General features: G+C 28.8%; 1 protein-coding gene across 1 annotated transcript in view; it reads right to left on the reverse strand.

The window, feature by feature from the left end:
- The window catches only part of LOC135927516 (vigilin-like), a 108,192-nt gene that overhangs the window by 41,953 nt on the left and 48,643 nt on the right, over positions 1–17,596 (reverse strand). The window contains exons 12-13 of the mRNA XM_065463544.1: positions 9,146–9,361; positions 1,987–2,124 (exon numbers count right to left, since the gene is read on the reverse strand). Coding sequence (XP_065319616.1) covers positions 1,987–2,124; positions 9,146–9,361 — 354 coding nt within the window. The remainder of the gene's footprint in view (positions 1–1,986; positions 2,125–9,145; positions 9,362–17,596) is intronic.

Genomic DNA, 17,596 nt, shown 5'->3' on the forward strand with positions numbered 1-17,596 from the left:
GCAAAACCCATTGCACAAGGTAAATATCAGTTTATGAATAAATGACATTATAAAGATATTCTGATCGCGTTCTCTGTTCCCTTCAAAAGGTGTTTTTAACATAATTATTACTAAGCTCATTAATCATTTTTGAAGATTTCAACCCATATTTTAGCACAAAAACATTAGTGAGGCCTTATTTGATTTAAAAATCGTGTTTAAAAATAATTGAGAGAAAATTGACTGCAATTGTTAATAATATTAATTTCTCACGTCAAAAACATTAGTTATCACTTTCTATGGAAACTAATGATTGAAAATAACTTGGATTAAAATGACTGCGATTAATATGATTGCTAATAATATTTAAAAAAAATGTAGCCGGACTTTCGCATTTTTTCAAAATTTCTCCTAAATCATAAATTATAACACAAAATATTTCGGTTATAAACAAATTTTATTATTAAATGAAAAATATAAGATAATTTTGTAAATTAAAAATATTATCAAGAGAAGATCTAATTTTTAAATTATGCCATAAGAAAAATTGAAATGCACCTGATAGAAAAAGTGATGAACTATGGCCCTAATTTTGCAAGAAATAATTAAATTGGCGTTGATTGTTAGGTGTTAAACAAGAAAAAAGGATAGATTAAAATAATATACATAAATTATATTTATTATTTTGATAATTCTATAAGATATCACAATATGCCTTGAAATTTCAAAAAAGGCGAGCGTCTATCTAGACCAACATAATGGGAACATGTCTAGCCTATTTTTAAATAAATAAAAATAAATGAGGGTCTTAAAGTTATTTTTTTGTCAAATATTAGTATTTCTAATTTTCAAAAAAACTACTCAATCTATTTAGTAAAAAAGTGAGGATAATAAACGCAATATATACTTTAATAAAATACGAAATTTCATATAATAGCAAGTGACGTGTTTTAGAGTTATAAATATTTTAAAACGCCATCTTAAATAATAATATATAAACGTCAATTAGGTTGTATCTTTAGTTTTTTAAAAAAGTCTGAACTTGTTAAATGAGTTAGAATATAGCAGTAGTTTAAAGAATATCTTTAGAGAAAAAGAAATCCGGTGGAAAAATATTATTGGCCCTACACTTTCAAAAGGTAACAAAATTATAGTTTCCGAAATATTTAAAGAATAGAAATATATTAATTGATGAACTTCTTATTATAAAGTAATCAAGCAATTTTAATATTTTATATTAATTATATTAACTATTTGTCAAATATAAATAAATCACTATTGCATTCACGATAATGCATGCTATAATAAATTCGCTGTAATGGATTTGCGACATTATTTCTGCAGTAATGCAATTGCTACAATATCTTTACGCTATAATGCACATATATTTCTTGCAAAAGTTACTAGGTAAAATATATTAATTGATGAACTCCTTATTATAAAGTGGGAAAAATGTATAAACAAGCAAAGGACTTTTATTTATATCAGAGACCTGCAGGTCCTGCCCTAAGATAGGGTATACGGCCGGGTTGTGTATTTTAAATCGCCATTATTAGCTTTAAAAATTAAATATAATATAATTTTTAAAAAACTGAACCGGGCCAAAATGTTTTGTTTTTAAATCCGGGCCGGGCAGTGTAAATGGTACCTCTGCAGGTCTCTGATTTATATTAACCATTTGTCAAATATAAATCACTATTGTATTAACGATAATGCATTCACTTAGATACATTCGCGATAATGCCTTACGACAATCATTCTCTATAGTGCATTGATGATATTATTTTCACAGTATTACATTCGCGATAATACCTTTCGCGGTATTGACGTGATATGGCTAAAACTCGGCGTGGGGTAGCTCTTCCATAAAAATTTTTGCAAAAGTTGTGGACCTTTAATTTTTGTTTGACTCGCCCTCTTTCGGACCATCCCGACTTTCAGATTATATATTCTACTTTGGTACATGAACGAGCTTAAATAGTTATCGAATATTAAGAATAATTATACTATTTCCGAGAGAGCCTTTTTTAGGTAAATTTTAGCTTTGTCAACTGATCCTTTCTTGCCAATCAAAGTTATGAGATCCTGATCTGTTTCATTTCTAGATGCGAATTTGAGGCAAACATCAAAATTCGTTTGGCAATTCTGTGAACAAAGTTGGTTTTTATAAAAATAGATATTTTTAATCATAAATTTTAAAAAATTTCCCTAATAATATAATGAATAAACTTTAACTTTTCATTTATTCCATTTTTAAAATTCGTTCAAATGATCTTTACTAAAGCAATGCTATCCAATATTGAAATATGGCTGCTTAAATTTAATGATACCTATTAAACCTTAGCTGAGAGTAATTCTATTTCAAAACTAAAATGGACATAGGATATAGCGAAATCCAGGGTTCTGCACCCGTTTTTTAGCCGAGCTCGATTCTGATTCAACTTTTTTAAAAACTGGTAAGAATGGCCTGGAAGTATAACGCACATATAATGTTAATATTTAATTCGAATTCATTTTTTAAATTTTATCTAACAATGTAATGAGATTGATGAAGATATTATATGAATACCAGTTTCCAGTATTTTAACCAAATAATATCCAAACGAAACATAAAATAATAGCCCTAAAACATAAATAAAACCACTCTAAATATACTTAAAGAAAATAACATAAATTTAATAATGTATCATCTCTAAAATTAAAATTTTTTTTAACTCCATAACTGAAGAAACTTTTGGCACTATCAATTTTTATGTAAAATTTCCCCTTTTAATTGGTAGAAAAAAAATATTTTATTAATTTTTTAGATACACAATTAGCAAAACTTTATTAAAATTTGAATAAATAAGGCGACGAATTTCATCAATAACAAATTAGACGCTTTAAAAGATTTCACTCCTATTAACGATGACTGGACAAGAATTTGCAGATAGAATTAATTTCAACCTATGATTCCAGGAACCATTTTTTAAATCCTTTGACATAAGGTATAATGTTTACACTGGTAATTATATAGCACCTGAGCTGCAGAGTCTAGCAAAATATTTACCTCACTAGTATTCGATAATAAAAAATATGCAAAGGCCTGGGGTTTTGCAAAGGAAAAATATAATAATATTGAATGATTTAGCTCTGCCGCACATGGCCTGAATCTGGTCATTAAATATTTATGCGAAATAGGTTTCATAAAAAAGAACATAATTAAAACCAAACAGATTATTAAATATATATAATTTAATGGTGTTTTATCGGTAACTTTTAAAGAAAGACAAATATGAAGGCATAAGTCTTCTTTAAAATTTCATGTCCGATGTGATAGGGAGGTATCGTTATAATGTTGCAAGGTGTTGTGAAAAATAAGGAAGTTTAGCTAGAAATTTCAAATTTATTTATAGATAAACGAAAAAGACATATTATACTAGACAAAGAAGGATGCTGGGATATATTAGAGGATATACTGTTTAGAAATTTATTTATTACAAAATTATAATTGTAGAGTCAGAGTGTGAAAGAATGGTTGGTTATGGTATTGATGGAAATGTAAGTGGGAGCACAAATTCCGGTATACGGATGATGATAATGAAAGCTTTGAAGTGAAGGTAGGACTTCATCAGGGATCCGTGCTGAGTCCATTATTATTTATCTTAGTAATGGATGTGGTGGCTAAAGAGATGCGTAAGGATTTCCCTGGGAGCTATTATATTGACAAGACCTTGTATTAATGGCAAACAGTGAGGAAGAATTGAGAGATAATATTTAGATGGAAGAAGTCTATGGAAGCAATGGGCCTGAAAATGAATGCAAGACAAAGGTGATGATTGGCGGAGGAATCCGATAACTGGCCTTGAGGTGTATGTAGGAGAGGAGTTGCTAGAAATTCAATTCAATGCAACAGATTCCAGAAATGGGTGCATATGCAGCGAGATAAAAGGAAGTCTGACGTTAGCAAGAATGACCTATAGTTGTAGAACCTGCATAAATGGGGTACATAATACTGATAACGTAGAAAATGGTTGTTTGGATATTGGCAATGGGTTAACCCTGAGAAAAGTGTTGCTATTTGAGTGATATGCTAGTCGCAGATGGTGTTGTAGATTCTACCGTTGTTGCAAGCGTCAGACAAGTTTTGGAGAAAGTCCAAAGAGATATCGTCTATTCTAACAAATAAAACCTCTCTCTGAAGTTAAAAAGGAAAGTTTACGTAAGCTGTGCGAAGAGTTTTGTTTATCATGTGGAATGTAAGACAAAAGATGACTGAGTAAAGATATTCATCTTGATGGAAGTAGGAGGATCAAAACCTAAAGGAAGGCCCAGATGACGTGGATAAAGGTCATAACGGTGATGAATCTTAGAAATATTGATGCTCAGAACCGCCAGAAATGGAAAAGAAAAACCAGACGGAAAACTGGCCAACCTGAAAATTGCCATTAAAGGGAGAAGAAGTTATCTGAGGTATCGGAAATAATTAAGGATGCAAGAGATAAATTAAATTCATCAACTTCTATTTTTAATGAAAATGATTTGAAAAGTGTTTAGATACTTCTTAATAAAATATTCTGCTGCCATAATATCATTATGCCACAAATCTTATGGATCCTCAATATTACGGTCTGAAATATCAGACCGTGAATTAGGTAGTCCTAAACTTAAAAGATACAATTTTAGTCAACTTATGTGCAATATTAGAAATTATGGGTAATTTTGTAAAGAATATCGTTCAAAAAAATGCTTCTATAAAGGAGTTGGCATAAGGGTGAGCTCGACCCATACCAAACCTCTCATATAGTGAAAAGGGTTATATATAAATCAACCTCTTTGTCAAGTGGTAGTAAGATGCTTTTCGATATCACTCTCAAGTTTCATCAGAAAGAGTTTGGTAAGCATTTAGGAAGGTTCATACTAAAATTAGAAATCGAATAATAAATGAGTGATCCGAAAGTTGATATACTTATTCTGCATTTAAAGAATCACACTAATAGGATATAATGTTCAGGAATCAAAATAGTTCAGATTCCGATTTATCAATATCAAGTTATAATAATGTTTCAATTGCGAAGACGATTATACTATATTAATTGCATCCCATTAATTTTAAATAAATATAATGCTTTGTTGTCAATTAAAGGTTATTCAATAAAAAAAATGTTTACAATATATTTTTAGTTTTTCTTTATTTTCGCTAAATAAAGTTATTCATTAAAAAACTAAAAGCTTTAAGTGTAATTTGTAGTATTTTTTAATTTCCCAACATTTCCCGCTACGTCTTCGCAGGCAATTAAAAAAAGCGCAAATACACCATTTTTATTCGGGCGATTTATTTCCGCGCGAAATAGTATTTACCCTTTTTTCGCCTAATTTTAATTTAAACATTTCATTTTTTTAAATGATACTATTCATGTTTTTACTATGAACAAATATTTAGTAAAATAGATTTTAAAAAAAATAATTTTATGTATTTTTTAAAAATATAGTTATATTTATTATTAGATTCTACAAAGATTAATTTATTAAAAAATGGAATATATGAATTTTATTAATGATCATGTTATATAAATTATTTGCACCAATATGATAATATATTTTTTTAATTAGTTATTATGATAAAATACAATAAACAAAAATGTAATTATATCAATAATCAATATAATATTTTTTTATTATATGTTTTATTCTTTTTTTAATTCCGTCAGTTGTTGCTTAGGAATTAGTACATATATATATTGGGTTAACTTAAAATAAAATATTTTTTTATTAAATGGAATTTATTACATTCTCTCTATTTTGGCTTGCATTATTTTCTGTATTTAAATCGCATTGGTAATAAGTAGAAGTAGATGGCAATAAATGTGATTTAATTGAAATAACAAATTTATATTTTATAATTAATTTTACTGCATCTCCATATTTAATCTGATAACATGTCTGTAAACTATAAATTTTGTAATCTAACCTCTTCACTTCAAGATTAAATTTTCATAAGCGGACAACCATCATTGGTTCAAAGAATGTTTAAAAATGAATAGAATTTCTTTTAAATCCAGAGGCTGAAGCTCTTCCTTTTCCTTACCTTATATGCGTCTTTTATATGTCTCTAATAACAATAATTAAAATAATCAATATCTAATAGTTAATTAACCTAACCTGCCATATTATATTTCTTGAAACTCTTTTCTAAACTTATTTTTATCACTATTCAAATTCCATATGGCTTGAGGTTGTCTAATTCCTTCAAAAAAGTTTTTACTATCAAGTTTATCTAAAATTAAATATATTAGGAATAAAAGGATAGTATAATAAATTTGAATTATGAAAAGTTTCTCAAACTTAAAAATGTTCCTTAAAATTGTGAATTTACAAAAATGCAATGAATTTTGGCGTAAAAAAATGATTTTTTTAAGCGCGTAAAAAAAATGCGCGAATATTTGTTAAGAGAGTCAGGTCTGTTTATATTGTTTTCAAATTTTGAGAAAATAAAATTCATGAATATGCACATTTTTAATTGCTAGCGAAGACATAGATAGCTTAACTTAATCTAAGAAATAACGAAACTAAAAACTAATGCGTAAATAATAAAATATTTTGGAAATAACATGGTGAAGGGCGTTCCTTTTATTTAAAAGAGTTTTGAACGTAAAATTCTAATTTTTTTGAATGCGTTCGTTTTTTACGTTTACATTAAATTTTTATTTTAAAATTTAAAATAATCCAAATTTTTTTATTCTTTTATAGATATATAAGATAGTTCGACTTCAGATGATACATCTTTGCTCTGGCCTAATTACAATAAGATTTCAATTCAAATTCTTTAAAACAATATTAAAATAAATTGTAATAGATCATGGACCCTATAGCCACCGCATTTTTATTTTAAAAAAGTTAGGTGATACAATTTCGCTTTGCGAACAGAATAACGATAATAATATTCAAATTAAAAAAATTAAGTGTTTAACTTACAATCACTAGTAGATGGAGCATTAATTTATAAGTTTGTAAAAGTTGATGGTGCAGTAATAGATAGGGTTGATAAAAGTTAAAATTATCATTATCAAATCAATTATACTTATATTTAATTCTTTTTAGATATATGAAGATTAGTATTATATTATTTCCTCCATAATATATATTTTGGTATTTGAACTCGAATAACCTTGGATATGGCTTTCATAGAATGAATATTTAAAATGAAACTAGTATTATATATAAGGAACCTCGTAGAAAACCAAGAAATGTTAAAGGTTAAGAATAGAGAGTCTATTCTAAATTCTCTTTTTTTACGAAGAATTAGTGGAAAATTCAGATGATGACGGTCTATTGATATTTTTTTAAACAAAAGATAAATATTAAATATTTTTATAGAAATAAAACCTGTATTCATCAAAATATAACAATGGAATACCATCTTTAGCTACGATGGAGAACGTTTTATCGTAGAAAATTATAAGTTAACTACAAAACGTTCTGCTTATCGGATAAAAATTTAGAAAAAATTTACTTGCTATAAATGGATAGAAATTTTTTATTTTTATTTGCTTTTAAATGTTTTATATAATTTTTAATCTAAATTTGTATATTTTTACTATAAAATAATAAAGAGTTTTAAAATAAAAACGAATTTGAAACAAATGTGTATCCATATAAAAAATAAATATAGATTATAAAAAAAAATACAGTATACATAAAAAAAACAATTAAAATAGACAGTTAAAAAGGTGAGATGGGGTTATTTGCATTGCTATATGTAAGAATAATTATCAATGTAATTGCTTTGATGTATTACCATCGTAATGGCTTGTAAGGTAAAAGCTTAATTTTTTATCTAAAGAATTCCTCACCTAAAACAGCAAGGACATTGGTAACAAATGAGATAAATTTACAATTTCAATGTATACATATTTATTAACTTTCAAGAGTTCGGCTGAAGTAATCACAGAGGTGTTTCTATAGGTTTATACTGAAAAATCAATGCGTGTAATCCCAAGCAACAGGACATAACACCAAAGTAATCGACTGATAGTAACACCATAGCTATTTAATAGTTTTGAGATCAAATTATTGATGTTTATGTGCCCTGGGAAGCGGACTTCGGAATATTTGAAGTGTAAAAGATAGTGCTCTTTGGCGTATGAAGGTAAGGAACAATTATCACATTTTGAAGGAAGCGTATGAAACAAAATAGTGATATATAGCTCTTCTAATAAGGAGAAGAAAGATATATTTACTTGGAATTGATGACAACTATCCGTAACCAATTTAGAAATTCAGAATAACTTGACTGGGACATTATTTTAATTAATCACTTGTTAATAGGAAATCAATGGAATGAGACCCTATTCTGAAGTGTGAAAGCGGGTCTGCTAATGCTTAATGATAGATTGACAATTACTCGGAGGGATGATGAACGGTAATCAATCCTGCCATTTTTGGATGGGAGAGAACTGGAACTACGATATATCTGCAAATTTTATTCAAGAATCGTGCCAATATATAACTCATATTTGAACAATATATTTTTTGTATTGAAAGATTGGGGCTGATCTCATAGAAAAATCTTTATTTTGAAATAACTTTTAAGTAAAAAGAACGCATGATGGGCTGGCAATTCATTTAAAAATGATTGTATTTCTAAAGACTTGATTAAATTTGGTCTAAAAATGTCTTTATTGCACTACCACTACCGAAAAGAGAACCAACAGGAGATATCTACACATCTATGTCAAAAAAATATCTTGAGTTAAGCACAAAATTAGCCCTCCATAGTAACCTCATTCCCGATATCCAAAAATGGTTACAGATGTAGAGGATATCAAAAAACCTCTTATCATAATATTATATCCAAATTATTTATTAATGAATCAACCTTTAATTACCCAGTTAACAAGAATGACATAAAATATAAATAAATAGAAGAATTGGTATGACATATCCATAAAATAATAAAACAAAATATAGTAATGAGGTATAAAATGTTTTTATTTAAAAAGAATAAATATATTTTTCTTCAAAATACAATAAAATAAAAAATTGAATTAAATCGTGATTAATCATGTCAACTTTAGGCATATATATAAAAAATGAAGAAAGTTTTGATTACTTTTATAATACTGAGGCAAAAATATGAATAAATGGTTGTAAAAATGATAATAACTAGTTAAAAAATTGAGTGAACCTTGTCTAGTTGATTCCTATCTGTTTGAGAGAACGAAGCTCTAATCTCTGCAATAGCGTCAGGGTAAGTTGACAAAAAATAGTTGGTTTGAGACCGATCATGAGCCCGGACATTAAAAATGCCACAAAATGTCAAACTGTGGTCAAGTTTTTCGGCGTTCTTCAATGTGCGAGTTTTTTTAGGTGAATCAACGGCGGAAGTGGAAGGCGTCATATTCTAAAATTAATTATTGTTTAAAAAATGGGGTATAATATGCATATCTTATAGTTAATTTACGTAAATAATCAATTAATAGGTAATACGCGTATTGATTGGAATATTTCAAAATAATTATGTAATTTGATTGAAATAAATTTTTAAAAAAATGTCATTTTAATATTCAAATCTTATTTAAATTTTTCTACCATATATTTTAACGAGTTCAAGCACTAACAATATGAGAAAATTATTTTTTGTGCAATCTTGAATTATTTTTATAAATTTTTAAAGTATTTTTCATATTACATTCAGCGCTGAGATGAAGATGGCATGCATAGCCTAGAAGGAGCCATTGTTAAACAATGAAAAAAATATTTATTAAAGAAATTATTTTTAGATTTCGAGCAAATCATATTTTAAAACAAAACTTAAAAAAATTAATTAGATTGATTCGATTAGCATATTTATCTTCTAGTATGCTCGTAGGCCTGACCAGGCGAATTTTATTTAGACTTAAAGTGATTTTCCTAAGTGTGTAGCGTGTATATTCTATTTTTAAATTTGTTTTTAATTGTTTAAATACGGCAGTCTAACCCTATTCTTAATTTTAAAATTGGTGTAAAAAAATAATGAGTTTTTCCGATTTTCATCAGATTATTAGCAAAAGGGCAATCTATATCTATATAAAAAACATAAACCCCACGTTTTCGCTTTCATATGGAATATCGATAAAAATTAAAAAAAAACAAGTTTTATTCAACAGAAAGCATATATTATCTAATAATATTAAAATGTGTATGCTGTATTCCATATTAAATTTTCCAAAAAACTCAATCCGACCCCCTTCGTTTTTTGAAAAATTTGCACGTCGGTATCATGCATATACACTTATTAATAAAAATGTAAAATTTTACCTTTCAAATCGGCTTACTTTTTGATATATGCTCATCTTTAAAAACGCCAAAATATGAAAATACACTTTATCCAATTTTAAATATTTCAAAAAATAATTAAGCTAAAACCATAATTTAAATTTTATTTTATAGCTCTATAATAGCCCTTTAATATGACATTTATATAGTGAAAATCAGTTTATATGGTAATTTATCATATTAAAAACAAAAAATTAAAAAAATGAAACAATGTGTTTTTATTTTGCTAAATACCTCCAAAATAAATGACGATCCATTAATATAACAAAACAAACATTAAAAAACAGATATGATATAAATTTTACTGTAATTTTTTTCATTTACAATTTTTGTATAACTTAAATTATTCATAAAATACAGTATAATTTTTTCTTTAAATGTTTAATATACGACAAATTTTATCTAGTAACATAAATTCATTTACATCAATTACTGATTCTTTTTTATCTAATACCTAATATATCATCTATAAATAATTTCCATATTATCAATTCTCCCCCTTTAAGTGGTGATTCTATCATCGATTCAAAAATTTAATCTCAGCAATTCCAAGAAGGAATTATAAAAACTGGAATAAAGAAAAAATAGATATAGCAAAAAAATTATTATCCGTACCTGAGAGAGAGCGAATGAAATGAAAGATACGCAGAGTATTTAGATATGTCTTTATCATTTATAGGCGAAATATTTCCCGAAATCTTAAGAGACCCTTTGAAAGATTATGTAATGGAAACAGAGGTAGAAGCTCTCCCAAAATCCTACCTTCAGCCTCATCGTGGCGGGGGAGTGGCAACGTCTTTTGGCGGCTAATGAAGGTCTAAAAGATTCCCTGTGATCTGGGTTTAGAATAGGATGACCGTCACATCGACGGGGTGTAAATACCACTTAAAGGGGTTAATGTCAGGAAGGACATTCGATTGTAAAAACCTGTTACAAACATTTCCTTATGGTTAAAACAAAGCATGGGCGGGGGCCCAAAGTACATTTGGGCCTCCTCATCCGCCTACGACAAAAAAAAAGGATGGGAAACCTGGTTAAACTACGATTCATGTAAATGAAACTTATGACGGTCATAAATCTGGTAATTAGTTTACAGGAAATCGAGTAGGGGTCGCGACTATGACGGGAAGAGCGGGAGAAGTGGTCAATGTATTGCATAAAAAGCATATAGATGTGTGCTGTATAAAAGAGACCAGATGGAAAGGTAATGGCGCAAGAATGATCGGCAAGACTAGTGAAAAGTATAAATTCTTTTGGCAAAGAAGTAATGATCGTAAGGCTGGAGTTGTGGTATTGGTTGCGGAGAAATTGATGGATAAAGTAGTCGAAGTGAGAAGGCTAGATAACCAGATAATCAGAGTTGTTAAAGTATCTAGATATAAAAATGTAGTATCTGTATCTAGATAGATTTTTTAGAAAGGTATCTGTATCTAGATATTTTTTTAGAGGTATATGTATCTGTTTTAGATACTTTTAAAGATACATTTTATATACCCCTTTTTTTATTATAAATAAAAATATTTGACTGTAAAATTTATTTTATTTCATATGAGCTTATGAAATAAATAAATATATATATATTATATATTAATATTTATTAATACTATAATAAAGAATTATATATACATAAAATATTAAAACTTATATATAAAAAATATATATAAATATTCATTAATTTAAATATTATGTCCGAGTTTATCAATAAACCATACAAATTTTAATATTACAATATGGAAATGGTAAATTTTATTTTATAACTAAATTTTTAAGTTTATAAATTTAAGATCTATATCGATGAAGAAGAGGAAGCAACAACAAGTTCTATTGCTTTACCATGACCTTTTCACAATATAATATTAATTTAGGTTTATGCAAACCTATAAGAGCATCATTTAAAAATTGTATCTGTATCTTGATAACTTTTTAGACGCTGTATCTGTATCTAGATAACTTTTGAGACTATGTATCTGTATCTAGATCCATTTAAAAAGTATCTTTTAACAACTCTGCAGATAATGGTTATCAAGATGAATTTTGGTAGAAAGCCACATAATATTATCTCGGAATATGTTCCTCACGTTGGAAGAAGTGAAAGATATATTTTGGGACAGTCTATTTGGGGCGACATCGAGACTGGCAAATGAAGAGGGGATTATCCTATCTGGTGATTTGAATGGACATGTGGGAGCAAATAGTGAGGGTTATGAAGGAGTACATGGAGGATTCAGCTACGGCATGAAAAATCTAGAAGAGGAGTTTAGATTTTAGTGATGCTATAGATATGATTGTCTGTAATACAATGTTTAAGAAAGAATCAGAGAATGGTGACTTATAAGTCGAGTAGTAACAAAAGTGCAGTGGATTATTTGTTAATGAGATGTGATATATGTATAGTAAAAAATGTGAAAGTGATACCGGGAGAGAAATGTATTAATCAGCATCGTCTAGTTATAAAAGATCTCATTTTTAAAGTCGCCAGGATCACTAAAGAAAGTTTGTGCCAAGGCTGAAGGTTTTAAATTAAAGGAGGAGAGTGCTAGACGTCAATTCAAAGTGACATTGGCTATAAGGGAGGAGGAGGTGGCACAAGTATTTGGGTTAAATGACAAGTGGGAAGCCATGAAGAAAGCTTGGGTGATGACAACTGAGGAGGTATGTGGATGGACAAAAGGACCGCTTAGACATAAGGAGACTTGGTGATGGAACACGGAGATAGCGAAAGCTGTAAATGAGAAACGGAGATGCTTCAAAGAATGGTATAATAAAAAAGAAAATAAAAAGGGCCGCCTAGACATAAGGAGACTTGGTGATGGAAAAGGAGATAGCAAAATTTGTAAATGAGAAACGGCGGTGCTTCAAAGAATAGTATAATAGTAAAGAAAATAGTGATAACGATATTTACAAGATGGCGAAAAATGCTAAAATATTAATAGCAAAGGTGCAAGAAGAAAAAAGGCAGAGTTTGCTAAAGATGAGCTGAAGGAATGGGAAATGTGGTTCGAATGACAAAGCAGAAGGCAAAAAAGAGGCAGGATGTGGTAAGTGTTAAATGTTTGAAAAATATCGAAGGAAAAATGGTGATTGATAGTAGTGATATTAAAAACATCTGGAAGATCTACATGGAAAGACTTTTGAATGAAGAAAAAAATAAATAATGTTAGTTGAGCAAAGGTAGAAGGTCCAGGGTGTAAATTTGTCAAGGAAGAAATAAAGAGAGCAGTGAAAAAGATGGAAAAAGGGAACGCATCGAGTTTAATGAGGGTGGTATCAGAGATGTTTAAAGGTTCTGATGACTTAGAGATTAAATGGTTAATGAATTTAGCCAATCAAATTGTCATAGAAGGAACTCGAGGACTGGCGAAGAAGTATAACTATCCCAGTATACAAGGGGAAATGGATCCTTTAGATTGCGGGTCTTATAGAGCCATTAAACCGTTGGAACATGTAATGAAGGTATTTAAGAGGGTGTTAGAGAAACAGATAAGGGATGCTAAAATTGATGAAATGCAGTTTGGTTTTACATCGGGGAAAGGCAAGCAGGAGAAGTATCTTGCGAAGGAAAAGAAACTGTATTATGCGTTTGTTGATTTGGAGAAAGCATTTGACAGGGTGCCGCGCGAGATTACTAGATGGGCCTTGAGAAAATCAGGAGTGGAAGAATGGTTAGTTATGGCAGTGACGCCAATGTATGTGAGAGCACAAACAGCAGTACGAAGAGATGATGGAGATAGTGAAAGCTTTGAAGTGAAGGTATGACTTCATCAAGGATCCGTGCTGAGTTTATTATTATTTATTAGTGTTGTTAAACAGCTCGTTTTGAGCCGATTTTTAAAAACGGTTAGCTTAGTTTTTTATCCAGAAAAATATTACGCAAGTCTGAAAATTTTGCTCAGGAGCAAAGGTCTAGACATGAAATTTCGAGAAAGTCAATATTTTCTCGCAAAAATATTGAGTTAGCTGTTTTTAAAAATCGGCTCAAAACGAGCAGTTTAACAACATTATTATTTATCTTAGTAATGGATATGGTGTATAGAGAAATGCGTGAAAGACTTCCCTGGGAACTATTATATGCAGATGACCTTAAATGGTAAACAGTGAGGAAGAATTGTGGGATAAAATTAGAAAATGGAAGATGGCTATGGAAGCAAAGAGCCTGAAAATGAATGTAGCAAGACAAAGATGATGATTGGAGAAAATCTAAAGATGGAGGAATCTGGTAAGTGTCCTGTATGTGGGAAAGGAGTTGCTAGAAATTCAATCCAATGCATCAGATGCTAGAAATGGGTATATAATAGATGTAGCGGGAAAAGGGGGAGTTTGATGTTAGCAAGAAACCATTTATTTGTAGAACATGTATGAAAGGGATACATAATAATGATAACGTATAAAATGTTTGTTTGGATATTGGCAATGGGTTAACCCTAATAAAAGTGGATAAGTTTTGTTATTGGGTGGATATGTTAAACGCATGTGGTGTAGATTCTGCCATTGTTGCAAGGGTCAAACAAGCATGGAAGAAGTTCAGAAACAAATAAAAAAGTCTCTCTGAAGTTAAAGGGGAAATTATACGTAAGCTGTGTGAGGAGTTGTGTAGTTTATGGCGGCGAAACATGAGCAATGAAAGCGACTCACAAAGCCAAATTAGAAAGAACAGAGATGAGGATGATTAGATTGTGGGGTATCTCTGAGAGAGAAAAAAACTAGCAAGGAATTGCGAGCAAGTTTGAGTATAGATATGATTGAAGTGGTAATGTGACGAATTAGACTAAGATGGTTTGGGTATGTGGAACATATGACTGGGTAAAGAGTTGCACCTTGATGGAAATAGGAGGGTCAAAGCCTAGAGGAAACCCTAAGATGATATGGACAAATGTGATATCGGCGGATATACGAAGCATAAATCTTACAAATATAAATGGAAAAGAAGTGTCAGAGGGAAAACTGGCCTACCTGGATAAACCTGGAAATCGCCACAAAACGAAGAAGAAGAAAGAGAGGTAGAAAAAAAAGACACCTTCAAAACAGAAAGAAAAATTATGGATTTTCTAATGGCTAACAATATATTCACTATTAAAGATATTATAGAATATTTATCTTCGGGATTTCCTAAAAACGAAGGAACTATATGAAAATATATTTAAAAAATAGGATGGCCCAAATGTGCAGGAAAAGAACCTGTTAGAGAAACACGCCGGGCGCTATCAATATAAGCCAAATTTATAGTATAAAAATAGTGAATAAAACCAAAGAAAGAATATTTCTCTTAGACGAGACAGGCAAAAATTTACATGTTGTACCTGTTTATGTCTGGGTACCATATAACGTTACGCCAATCGCGAAAGTCCTAACATCTAAGGGTAAAAATATAAGTATATTATGTTCTATTGGAATCGAAGGTGAGATACTTTATCGCATCATCGAGGGACCTTATAATAGTCTATTATTTAGAGATTATATGGTAGACTTATTAATATCATTGCGGTTATTGTTAGGACAATGCGTTGATTCATAAAAGCCATCTCATTGATAGCATCAAAGAGTGAATAGAATATTTACAACCTATTTGCTGCAGCTTAACTAGATAGAAAATTTCTTTAAGGTATTAAAAAACAAATATCGGTCGATCAATCCACGACCAAATACAGGACACGAAATCGTTTATAATGTAACATCAATTCTTAATGAATTAACTATTCCTTATGACTTTCCAAATTATTATAATTAGATGCATATAAATATTTGGCGATTAGTTATCGAGTACAACCAATGAATTAAGGTAAATTTATAAAAATATAATTTATATTGAAATATATTTTAAGGGAATATGTAGAAAATGGTAATAAAGAAAAAAGGGAAATTAAGATATCCAATTTTTTAAAATTATAATGTAATTTTTAATCTGCTTTGTTATATATTATATAGTGGATCGTCATTTATTTTTAATACGCAAAAATAAAAACACACATTGTTTCATTTTCTTAATATTTTGTTATAAATAGAATAACTTACTCTGTATTATTAAAAATGAAAACTGATATATTTTTTTCTTCCAAATTATGTTAGAATAAACATTATACTCCTTAATATTTTCATAAATTCGGGTTAAGAGTTATAGCACTTTAAAGATAATTTGGATGGCTTAAATCCTATATTATACCAAATATGTAGTAATTTTTTTTTTAAGTGATCAATATATTTAAGAATAAAATAATAAAAATGCGTTTTTTTAAATATTAAAAAAGTCGCAAAAAACGTTTACCAAATTGTACTACATTATTATAAAAAAGCAAAACGTCTTAATTATGAAGCACCATAAGGAATAAATAATAATGATTTTGTAAAGAGTAATAAAGTCACAACTATGAGAATAAAAGGTAAGTCAACACCCAATAATCTCTTTACCACACCTAAGGATGGACCCCCAACAAAAAAAACTCTTTTTCAATTTTTGACCTGGCAATTTTGTTAAGTGAACGATGAAGTTTATTATTCATTGTCGGATAATTAAATTTTTGTCACCGTCAGAAATGTATTTTCATTATAAATATTATTTTGAAAATTTTGGTTCGTTATAATAAATCTCATATTTGTCAAAATAAATCTCTCAAAATTTAATCTTAAAAATTTTATTTTATTTAAAACTATATTGGAAATTAATTACAACAGCAACAGTCGTCATTTTTATTGTAAATTTTATATATCCTTCTACGAAATTAAATTACGTATTCATTATCGAATTTATATAATAACTTTAACAACTGTCATAAGTTTATATAATTAATAAACATAATTTATTTCTCAAAAAAATAAATAAAATGTCTACAAAAAAAAGAAGTTATTTCAATTCCAGTAATGTGCTGTAACCGATATTAAACAAATTTATTAATATTTTTTTTTTCTAAAATAAAATTAAGACACAATGTCTATTCGTGATCTGTATCGGGCCTTTTCAAGCCCAACCTGATAATTTTATAAAAAATATTTAGGCCCGACCCTAAACGATTTTTTTTTATTTGTCATAAAAAGCCCGATCTGAAATATAAATTATTTGTCCATTTAGATATAGGTTAATATTATTTTTCTAATTTTGCACTACCCTGAATAAGATTGAGTTTATGATACTATAAACAAATAAAAATATTTATTAGCTATTTGTTTCTTGCAAAAATAAATTATATTTATTTTATTTCAAAATTTAAGGCCGACCCGGTCTGATTTTTTTTTAAATACTAGGCCCGATCCAGAGATCTCTAATGTCTACCTATCTATTTTTTATATTTTTAAATATAAGCTTTCTTTTGATTTAGAATATTTTAAAAAA

This window comes from Gordionus sp. m RMFG-2023, chromosome 1 (assembly GCF_954871325.1).
Source record: "Gordionus sp. m RMFG-2023 chromosome 1, tfGorSpeb1-WG-v2, whole genome shotgun sequence".
NCBI lineage: Eukaryota > Metazoa > Nematomorpha > Gordioida > Chordodea > Parachordodidae > Gordionus > Gordionus sp. m RMFG-2023.